The 11,765-nt window shown below is 39.0% G+C and overlaps 2 protein-coding genes across 2 annotated transcripts in view; one reads left to right on the forward strand and one right to left on the reverse strand.

The window, feature by feature from the left end:
* LOC145491477 (uncharacterized) overlaps nucleotides 1–2,939 on the forward strand; it is a 5,837-nt gene extending 2,898 nt beyond the window's left edge. The window contains exons 2-4 of the mRNA XM_081470719.1: nucleotides 156–302; nucleotides 1,308–1,437; nucleotides 2,307–2,939. Of these exons, the coding sequence (XP_081326845.1) occupies nucleotides 156–302; nucleotides 1,308–1,437; nucleotides 2,307–2,477 (448 nt within the window). The 3' untranslated portion in view covers nucleotides 2,478–2,939. The remainder of the gene's footprint in view (nucleotides 1–155; nucleotides 303–1,307; nucleotides 1,438–2,306) is intronic.
* Nucleotide 2,940: 1 nt separating this feature from the next.
* Nucleotides 2,941–6,885, reverse strand: LOC145491461 (uncharacterized). Its single transcript, XM_081470699.1, has one exon. It carries the CDS (start codon nucleotides 6,575–6,577, stop codon nucleotides 5,042–5,044), a length of 1,536 nt encoding a protein of 511 aa, XP_081326825.1. The 5' UTR covers nucleotides 6,578–6,885; the 3' UTR covers nucleotides 2,941–5,041.
* Nucleotides 6,886–11,765: the final 4,880 nt, after the last annotated feature.

Genomic DNA, 11,765 nt, shown 5'->3' on the forward strand with positions numbered 1-11,765 from the left:
AAGTTCAAGTTTTTGTTTCCCTAGGGAGTTAGTGAGTTTTGCTAGCCCTAGGGAGTTAGTGAGTTTTGACCCATGAGACGTGACATGTTCTCCTCCAAACAGAAAATGTATTTGAGTCAGGAGGTATAACAATGCCATTTATTCACCTTTTTCAGGGTTATTGGTCCTTCCGGCCGTGGATGGAAGTGGATGGTTATAGAGTATGGCAAGTTGGATACTCGTTACTGGCGAACTAAGGATCCTTGTGTGATGCTCATTTCCTACATGGAACTGGTTATCATGGGGCCTCTATGCATTTTATGGTACAGTACAGTTTGTGCTATTATTAATGAAAAACCTGTAGAAAGTAAGTTTTTGAGAAGTTTCGAGTACCTCTAAAGGGTTTTGTATTATTAAGAGATTTAATTTGATTTTTTTAACTATTTTAATGTTGCAGAATTGCATTCGGTAACTAAACATAATCTAAGTAGCTTCATTTACTATTACAGTTGAACCTCTCTAAGAAGGACACTGAAGGGACAGAGTGAAGTGTCCGTATTAGAGAGGTGTCCATCACGGAGAGGTCATTATGATGAGGTCACTTTTAGTCTCCTCTGACAGTTAAGAGTGTATTGTATTTGCATTTGTAAATGTAAGTTTTGAAAACTAGCATTTTGACATATTGATATCATTTAGTGTCAATGTTTGTGTAACCACCGACAGGAAATGGTAAATACTGCAAATTATCCACACCTGGTCCCTGGAGTGTCGGTAATAAAGATGTTAAATTTGCATGAATTTGCTCCCTAGGGCCAAGATTTAGTGTCCATTGTCTGTTTTAGGGAGGGTCTGTATTATAGAGGTTTTTTTTTATAGGAAATGTATGGGAATTTTGTCGGTACAGAGGAAACTGTCCGTATTAGAGAGGTGTCTGTATGGAGAGGTTCAACTGTATTGTGATTGTGATTAAAACTAATAATTTAACTTTTGTTACATTTTGCAGTTTAAGCAGCACTATTTGGTTCAAAATATGTTTCGTTCATCAACATTATTACAACAAATTAATGTTGCAAATTATTTTTTATAGTTCATCAGCAAACTTTTAAATGGTCTGTCATCAAACTTACAAAGTCAAGTTGGGACATTAATTCATGTGGTCTGAGAGTTTGCTGTCAAAACTTGTAAAACTTACAAAGGAATCACCGAGCATTTTTTGATTACCGGTAATCATCACCAATTTTATGAGAGATACAAGACTTATTTTATATCAGTAGAGAAAGTGACACTGCTTGCGTTCAAATGACAACAGCATTTGGTAATTTTAACAGGTACAGATCTATTGTCAAAGATCTTTGGTGGCGCCATTTCATGTCCATCTTAGTGTCTACTTTTCAACTTATGGGTGCCATCTTATATTGTACCACAGAGATTTATTGCGGCTTCAAACATGTTACAGTGGTAAGCAAAACACTCCACAGTACAGGTAAAGTCTCCAGTCTCTAAAAAAGATTGGAGAGCTGTTATTCTGATCATGGGAGTTATAACTAAATTTACCAAGGATCAAAACAAAAAGTCTTCTTACTGATTGTCTCGTGTTTCTTTTATGTAAGTTCTGAGAATGTGGTTTTAGATCATTTTTAACAATTCAAGACAACGAGCCCGAGTTTTCTACGAGCAGATGGTCAATGAGGCACAGCCAAGTTGACTATCGCTCGTAGAAAACGAGGGTGAGTGATGTAATTGTTAAATTGCCTAAATTTAGCATAGTTTCACTGCATAAATTATGTTCAATTGCATGTAGAAAAGAACTGTTTTATTGTGAACATTACATCGACCAATTCAAATGGTTTCACACATTGTATGCAGTGTGCACCGATGCAAAAGAAAAAAAATCAAATGTACAGGAAGTAAATGTGTGTAACTGTTTTCTACCAGTAGAGCTAACCAACTGACAGACTCACAATAGACTATGTTAAATTTATTCTTTAGGCAATAACTCATAGTTGACAATTTTCTTTATTGTGTAGTTCCAGAAAATATTAATACCTACCCCCACGGAAGGGATTTTTTTTCTAAGATGCCCCACCCCTCTGGAAATTCTAAGTTCTTTAATTGTTTTGGTCTTAGAGAACCCCCACCCCCAGGAAATCCCAATCCCTGCTGTGGCAAGGGTATGGATATTTTCTGGAACTACACATTGTTATGGCTTGTCATCTTGGCTATGTTTTGTTCTTGTTATGGGAAATTTGTCGTTGAGGGCAACAGAAAGTCAAAAAGGTAAATCTTATATGCTTGGCAACTTGAGGTTCATCTTTGTATTTCTACAGGACTGGCCACCTACCTTTGACAGTTTTGAAAAGGTTTTCTACTTCTGGACTATCTTTGTGTTTGCTAACAGTATCTGGATTGTTGTTCCAACCACTATCATGTTACAGACACTCTCAGAGATGGGGGGAATCTATAATCCTCCTCGCTCAAGTGCAAAGAAATGTAATTAACCTTGGTACAAAGTCATAGTGTTGAGAGCTGTATAAGTGCTCAGTTGTGTTATAGCATTTGTTTGTTTGTTTACATTTTAATGTATTAAGCAGGATACCTGCTGTAATGTTTTAGATAGTACAACTATAATTGGCCATTTCACAGTTGTGTTCAGTTACCTGGTGCATAAATACAAGTGAGGCTGGAGGTGACCTTGTTTTGATACAGACCTCTCTGCTTTTGTTGTTCTTATGCTAACTAGTTTGAGAAAGGTCACATCAAAGTCCACATCACTTAGCGGACAACTGGGCCTATGTAGGTGGTTGAAATTTCAGTGTATTCATCTTTCACTCCTTGCATGAGAACACCATTGAACATTTGGTTCCATACAATCATATTTAATTAAACTCTTACAGTAGTGCACAAGAATTTATTGACAAATGATGTAAATCCAATCACGAATAAAAAATACACTAAAATTGCTTAATCACTCAGTGGGAGCCAGCCTCTTAATTGTTTTAATTTATATTATTTTGTTGATTTCTAACAATAAGGATTGTTTGCAGTCCAACTTGGCAAAAGCAGCATTGCTCCAATTAACAAAAAGCACCAGCCCAATTTAATTTGGGTAACTGTAGAGTAATATAATAATAATTATCATTCTACAGTTGTCCTAATCAGTGTTGGACCTAATCAGTGTTCAAAACTAAAATTTGACAGCACTCATCATTCAGGTGAGTGACTCCAAATTGACTTGCCGAGAATAATTTCCACTTGTCCAGAAAGATCCCCCCCCTACCCCAGAAAGTCTCCACAATGATTCACAAATGCGTTTTTCGATATCCTGTAATCACGGAGGCCCTGCTTCAGTGCCATTTCGTGTTGAATTTTCTTGTTCTGGTCCATTTTCAAGACACCTCCTTGGGATGACGGATCCATTTTGACTAGTGTTTTACCCTCGTATTTGTCATCAAATTTTGACACTCCTTGGAAATTTTTCACATTAGTGATTTCCATAGTTTTAACTGAAAAACAGCTTAACGAACTGCTGTGGTCAACTTGTCTGCACGTGGAAGACTGACGTTTTTCCTTCAATGAAAAATTATTATACTAAAAGACTTTTAAAAAACCCAAACATAACTACAACAAAGTCACTTAAACTCTCAAAGCAGTTTGTGTATCAAGAAAAATCTTCATGAGATTCGTTTCTTAGCGAGCAAACATCCTTGTTGCCATTGTGTGCCATCTTCACTAATAACTGTTGGCTCAACTAGAGACCAGCAGTGCATATATCACTTCCTACATGTGTAACCATCATGTAAATTATCACAGGAGGAAGCTGCACTTCATTTTGTCTATTTTTGAAACATTATGTTGTGTATTACATTGGCAAATTACTTGGGCATCTTGGAAGATAAAAAAGATTAAAAAAAGCACTGGTAAGTTCTCGTTCTGAGATATTCTGGAAATAAAATGGAAAATAAAAAGGAATGTTATCAATCTTTAAGCTTAAAATAATATTTTCCCAAAAATGAAAATCGTATTCACCAAACGGATGAATGATCAATGACTTGTACTCGCCCAATGCTTTTCACATTCATAATAGTGAGTGGGTGAGCGCTAATTTCCACACTGGCCCTAATTTGAAATTATATTTGTTGAAGTCGCATGCAAACCAGAAAATTTCACCCAAACACACTTATCACTCACTCATCCAGTGGGAACCATTTTAATTGTTTGGGTTTTTTTCAATTCAAAGTCATCTCATGTCAGTTTATTGGCTATCTGAAAATGGCTGTTCATTTATTACATTTGGTTTGCCATTGTTCATTTGGAGAATTGCAATTCTCATTGGCTGTCCTATAGCCTGCAAACGCAGACGTATTTCCAGCTGTCACTTGGTTCCGCTGAAAAATAATGTCTGCGAACCCGAGCCAGAAAACGATTTCTGTGACATAGGAATTCTAAGCCAATCACAGTTTAGCTCAAATAACCCCAAAACTATTGCACGAGGTATTCGCTGCGAGGAGCACTCGAGTTTCATTCTATCGTGAAATCTGATTGGCCAAGGAGAAACAAAAGTCATTACGTCACAGAAATCGTTTTCTGGCTCGGGTTCGCAGACGTTACTTTTCGACGGAACCAAGTGACAGCCGGAAATACGTCTGCGTTTGCAGGCTAGCTGTCCTACAGCTACATGTAGACCTCATAATTTTCAATTTCAGCCCTGCACATCTGCCAGTAAGTTGATCGCTTAAAGGCAAGTTATGATAATTTTAATGTATATGTTGTGGTTTAAGTTTGGTATTTTTCTTTGTTCTGGTTTATGATAATATATTGTATATGAAACAAAGGTAAATACCAAATTGTACAAGGGTAATAATAACATGCAACATGTATATAAATAACCAAATTAATTCCCCCTGGAATTTCTAAGATTTTGTTACCACTGGGAAATTCTTAAGACGACTTCACTCTTTTATCAGATAGTCCCCCACCCCCTGTTTGGCCCCAGGGTTCAACCCTAAGGGGAAGACGGTGATAGGCAGTTTTTTCTTTGATAAATAGTATCTTGATAGCATTATTAGCCTTGCTGTTGTTGGCATTCTTCACCCAGCTTATCGTCAAGTGTTGGGTCCTTTAGACTTTTTATTCGTTCCATCTCTGCAACTGACCATAGATAGTGATGCATCTCTACTTCTGCGATGTCCTGTTCATCTAGATCCTCCCTCTCGCCCTCAGGATCACACTGTGAACTCTGAAGATTACACATTCTTGACTCAAAGTAGCCATCCATCAGCTCTTCTTCAGAGTAGCCGTTCTTAAGGAGACTCTCAATAAGAATATCATTGTCATCTAAATCATTGTACTTTGCCGAATCATCTAAAGGACCTTCTGTACAGCTGTTATTGTGAATGCAAGCTGAGACATCTGAACTGTCAGTGCTTGGACCAGCTGTTTGTGTTGATGAGCTAGTTCCTGGTTGTATCACAACCACTTCATCCTTGCTTTGGTGACTTGATACAGCGTTTGGGAGGGAATGGTCGCTGTCAGGTTTGCTAGATTCATTCGAGCTACACTCTTGTTGTCTTTGTTCTTTGTCTAATAACCGGGCCTTAGCCTTTTGTATCTTTGTCTTCCGATCCTGCTCGGTAATTTCTTTCTGTTTCATTCTGTTAGACTTGACTGTGGATAAATCCAGGTTTACGCAATTCTTGTGAAAATTGACTATGTCAATGATGTGCCTGGTAATGTACATCGGCTTCACAGATTGTGGTATCCAAGGTACCTCTCTGGCGAGATCAACTAAACCTTTTCTCGCATTTTTTGTTTGGTTTGCCACCTGCGCCTTTGTCACAGAATGTTTTCCTAACACTTCTGCAATCTTTTCCTTGCTGGGGGTAATGTTCTTACACTCCAAAACCAGAAGCACCAGACACGTGGCTGCTGCGGGATGATTTCTTCCTCCTATTAAATTGAAGTATTTAAAAATGTGCCACAGGTCGAGGCAAAGCTTCTCGCAGGACTTGTCCGCCACAGACAACTGTGAAAGGACGCTTATCACCATGGACTCGACACCAACATATTCGAGCTTGATGTCGAGTGCCTGCAGAAGAATTTTCACAGATCTTCCAAGTATAAACATGTTGCATTCTGCAACTTCAGCCATGCGTTTGTATGTTAACTGCAAGTTATTCTGTCTGCATACGATGAACAAACAGCAAGCGGTAAGGACGTTTCTCCGGCGTGAAATGCGTCGAATTTCCCCAGAGTTGACTTTTGGTGCAACGGTGTTTAACAAGAGTTGCCGTGCTTCGTTGAGAATTTCGTTAGACAGGTTCATGCGCTTTCCCTGAAGGTATAGGCACTTCTGAAGGAGTTTTTCTGTTACTGAAGTGTCGCTTGTTGGCAATCGTTGCCTTACCTCTTTAGACAACTCGTAACGACCATCAAATCTCGCTGTACCGTCAACGTTCATATAAGTCCAGCCACCTGAACTGTCGGCTTCACAGCTGAATACTCTGCTCTCGACCACAGCTCCACATTCATGACACACTAACTCTCCTCCTGGTTCCGTATCAACCGCTATTTCATGGCAAGAGGGACATTCAGACGGCATTTTGGTCGTACAGTTGCACAGTTGCCAAAATAATCTGAAAAACGTCAAACGTCCAGTAAACGAAATCTTGCTTTAATGTCCCAGGCGTTCGAAGACACTAGTGCCAATCCCCTTTATTACTAGTTCCAGTCTCTTTCAAAAAAGTCACCTGAGCTGATCGTGATGGGCCGTGTGCTCACGTGGCAGGCGTTCGCTAAACAGAAAAGACCTTATCGCAGTTTATGTTCAATTTTTTTTTAAAAAATAAGGAGGAAATCTCCTGATTCGTTATACATATATATTTTTTGAAACATTGACTGCATGCTGTGTCAGGTAATGAGTTAATTTCGTCAGAAATGCAAGAAAAAACAACGTGTCTGCAAGAAACTAGGGCTTTCCACAAGTTGCTCAGCAACCTTTTGGCAACTTCTTGCATTTCGAGGAACTTCTTCGTTTCAAGCAACTTTCTGCATTCTGAGCAATTTCTAGTTTTCTATCAATTCTGAGAAATCGGAGCAGCTTTTAGTGCTTAAATTGGCCATGCTTCCAAATTTCACAATGTTTTAGTAGACAATTTATTAATTTCCTGTGAAAAAGAAGCCAGATCCCCCTCCCAACTGTTGCAGATCATGGGTGCGAGATGCATGCAGCGGCCTGCTAGGTCAGCGGGTTTTTTTTTTTTTTTTTTTTTAAATCAAAATGGCGGACGAAGATTCACACTCGACTGAATGAGGTGAACAATTTTTACAAGATTAATATTCATATTGATGCATGGTCTTTATTCATATATTTTTTGGTTTTAATTGAGGACAAAGTTATTTAGCAACGCTGGTTACGCCGCAAAATTGTGCAAAAATTGTTAGAAATCTTACTTTTGTTGTACTTTTGAAACAGACCAAATAAAGGAACAGAGCAACAAAATGTTTTGTTTTTGTTTGTGTGGGGTAACTTTTGAGCAACTAACAACTTTTGACTTTTTTTTGAGCAACTTTTGAGAAATTGCGGTCAAATTTTTGCCGGAATCTCGAGAAACATGAAACTTAGCATAGCTGCAGGGTTTTCAGCGAAAAAGTGTTAACAATTAGTTAAGACTTTTTGTATAGAGAGGCAAACTTCTGTTTAAGTGGGTTGCTTTGACGTTTATAATTAGGCCGTCGCACAGCTAAGTGAAGAGCCCAAAAGAGCAGAATTGAGGGCCCTGAAAGGTAAAGTGGGGGAGAGGGGGCGGGAGGAGAGGTATAAATCCAATTTCCCACCCATTCTTGATTTTTAGCCAAATCCCAGTTAAATATCCAGCTTTTATTTGAGATTCTCAGCTCCAGTGACCAGCCAAGTCCCATTTTTCCAATGAAAAAATACGGAAAAAGCCAGTTCTCATTTTACCCATTCAGGCGCTTGAGCCCCCAAAATTAGACCGGCACGTACGGCTGAAATTGCAAGCTTCTAGACAGAAGTGGTAGTTAAGGCATGTTTGAAGCCTTATTTAGCTTCAGTTTCCGCCTATCGTTAATTAGACAGTCCCTGTGAGGTCAACCAGATGCGTGTTTTCCTAATAGTTAGTCAGCAGATTTTATTAAGGCCAATTAAACATCAGAGCCGTGTTCACACGGGCAAAGCCTCATACCTGAGGTAGTTTTAAAAATCGTCTAACTTTCTTGACTGCTACTTTTTTTAACTGGATAAAAAATATGACTTTTGAGATGTTCAGTTTTAAATGGCCATAGCTGTAGATATCGCAGTACCTTTGAGATGTAAGCATAAGTCGCAGCATGAAGACCCCAGACAGAGCTTTTAAAAAGCCTGAAAAAACGGGGGTTCGATGGAACAGTCTTCAAGGACAGATCAATTGTAAAAATGTCAGTTTAAAACTGAATGATGGCGCGGTACATCTATGGAAAAAGGAAAATTGAACCACGCCCTTGTTTCGGTATTTTAAGGGTTCTTTCTAAAATTACGTTAGGGTTATCTTCGGTTTTTTTTTTTTTTTCAGGGTAGGTCTAACGTTAATTTCGTTGATAAAAGATTGCTCACCGTCCATCAACAAAATAAAACAACTGTAACAAACTTATATGGCACGAACGTGGTTATATTAGTTTTCCTTTCTAAATATCTTCTACTCGTGGTGCCGTGAAATACTGACATCGAATGACAGTTTCAAAACTAAACCATTTCCAACCATCAGTCAAGGAACTTGACTAACTTCGCAAAATCTGCTGGGCCATGTAAAATGAAGGCGAGAAAAGGCTAAAATGTCCTCTGGCATCAGAAAGATGCTGAATTTTCCTTAAATCTCTTCCACTGCTTGTTCGTGCGACGCTTAATTTTATTGACAAAGGAAGGCAGGGAAGGAATTATCATGAGTGAAAGGAGGAGATAGTTCCGCGTGGACAAGACGTGATAACCCACGCGGCGTTCTTTGAGAGTCTAGACATAACATTGAATATTTTTAGAAGGTCACATTAAAGGTTGCTTTTGAAGATTGCGTCTTAAAAGTGAAATCTCTGGTTCTATGGATTGTAATTTGTTTTGCATTTGGTCATGTCTAAGCTAAAACTTTGCTTAACTCTTGCTGAAAAGATCTAGTTTTATGTTTTGCAGAGAGTCAAGATAGCTGAGAGGAATAAGTTTGTCAGTACACTGATCGTGATGAATCGTAGTTTCGGTATTATCCCCGATACCCTTGAATTTCCGTTTGTGGGCGTTGCCGGTTGATAAAATTAACTCATGGTGGGGTAGAGCGGGCAGAAAAAGCAAACAGACGTTCTCAAACAGCTTCACTGACTTCCGAAGCGTGAAAGAGAGAACGTACAATCTTCGTGTGTGTCAATCCTTAGAACGATGCAAACAATGGCGTGAACTGTTGCGTTTGAATTGAACGAGAATTTGGACTGTTACCGACGGATTAGTTCGTCTCCGACAGACTGCACTGATCGTTTTCAGGGGAATCGTCTGCACTCGAATTCGTTACAATGAAAACTTTTCGCTAAGCAGATCGTAAATAAATCGGAAATGAATTCTAACTGACATTATTTCACCCCTAATAACACCATATTTCCACAGTTTTCATATCCTTTTCAAAATGGCGGTAAAGAAAACTTAAAAATCAGCCTCGTGTACAGTTTTTGCCACATGTATTTTCTCGCTTTTAACTCGACTGTCGAAAAAGAATAAGACTGGATGCACGCCAATAATGAAAACGAAAGTCAACACAAACAAATTTTTATCATTGTTTACACACATCAGACTTTGTTTTTTTTACCAAGACGAGCTCGCGTCAGTTCCTTTTAGAGACTGGCTACATGTAGTTAGTAGACTTGCCTTCAAATCGAACTGCAAATGGGGAGCTCGGAGCGAGAAAACGTCCGTGATGCTCAAAATCCGAGTGCGAAGAATGCGGGGTAGGGACAAGTAGCACAAGCTCGTCTTTGGCGGAGGAGACTATAGACAACCGCGAAGGCGTAGAGAAAGTCCTTGCTAGTTACATGCGAAGGCGAATTGAAATTAATTAATTTAAGAGTACGATTTTTTTAAAACTTTAATCGTTGACACAAAATCTTATTGGCACTTAATTCATCGCATTATTAATGTAATCCACCATGAAAAGTCTTCATTGAGGCGTTTTAAACTCGAAAATATACTGCGCAGAAACTGGAATTAGACGCATTTTTTTAATATTGCGCACGCGCCAACCTCAGTCCTGGAGGCCGCGATCCTTTTGGCCAGCACCAACAGTTACGTGACCTAAAATGCACGGGCTGTGGGGACGAGAGAAAGTTATAAATATCGTAAAATTAAAAGGGTCACTCAAATTAACTTTACAAAACGTTGATGGAAACTAAACTTATGCCCTGCGTTACAGTCAGAGACAAAATAGAGAGATTGTGCAGGAACGAGAGAGGTGCATTCCAGGGACCATTCCAGACTTTAATTTAGGATGCATCAACAGGAATTCACCTGCAGTTCACGTGTATTCACATGCAGTTCACGTGCAATGCGAAGTGAGATTTACCAAAATAACACAGTTATAGCCTGACGTAATTTGCACGAGCCCGGCAGAGGAATTGCTTGAAATGGCAGCTAGTTTAGTCTGTGGTGTCACTTATCCACCAAGCACATATGTTTTAAATTTTCGTTTTAATTTCTGTTCCATTTATAATCTCTTCCTCATTCGTCTTTCTGGTGCTGCAGACAGCTGAGAAGTCAGTGCCCTTCGAACTCCTCGGTTTTCCGGTTGAACTATCTTTTTAAATCTAAATCACAATCCTGATTAAAATCTACACTGATGAGAGAAAAGCCGATTGAATTTGTGCCTAAAAATTTCAGGGTTACGTTGCTCTGTCGACAAAACATGGGCTACGTAGGTATGTGCCGCGAAATAAGGTGTGGTTTTTGAGGTTCTAGATCCTTAAATATGGAATCACTTTTGCCCCTGTTGGTTTTTGTTTTCGATGAACACATATGTACCCCTTAAATAGGGTACCTAAATTGTATCAGCTTAAATTGCAATGCTTAAACGCCCATCCAAACGGAAAACAAATGATCTTTTAAAACTGAACTTTCCAAAACAAAGTTGACCCTTTCACGTTATTCTTAGTTTTTGTTTTTCCCGTAAATAACGCATCAAGTTTCATTCGCTTCATCTTTAAATAGGAACAGGGCTTAAGACCGCACCCTTCACGAAACCAAGAGATTATGGTCATAACTTGATCTCTTGCCGAAATTTAGCGAAGTACCCCCTTCCCCCGGGATGCTGTTTACGTCTAAATACTTAGCGAAATGAACTATGAATTTTCTTCTCCGCTGTTCGTTGGTCAGTTAAGGTCTACAGAACTATGGTAGAGTAAAGTCCACTTCGAAAATGCGAATGATGAATGTGTGTGACATACATGTGGCTCCACGAATCTCAAACTTAAAGACAACAACAATGCTTTATTTACTCTAGACACTTTTGCATAGAATATTACAATAACTTAGGGAAAAGATATGTGCTTAAAGTCGAGCCAGGGGGATAAATGAACCTTGTGGTTTCCGAGTTATCTCCCTGCCTTTTACGTGCAAAACACGTAAGAGGGAGCTCAGACATGATTTTTTTTTAGTTATTTTGACGGATTTCAAACGACGAAATTGAAATATTTTCGCTAAACTTTAAGCCATCGTGAATGCGGTCTTCAACCGACGGAGTTTCCGCGACTTAATTCCCTTGGCCCGC

Source organism: Orbicella franksi, chromosome 6 (assembly GCF_964199315.1).
Source record: "Orbicella franksi chromosome 6, jaOrbFran1.1, whole genome shotgun sequence".
NCBI lineage: Eukaryota > Metazoa > Cnidaria > Anthozoa > Scleractinia > Merulinidae > Orbicella > Orbicella franksi.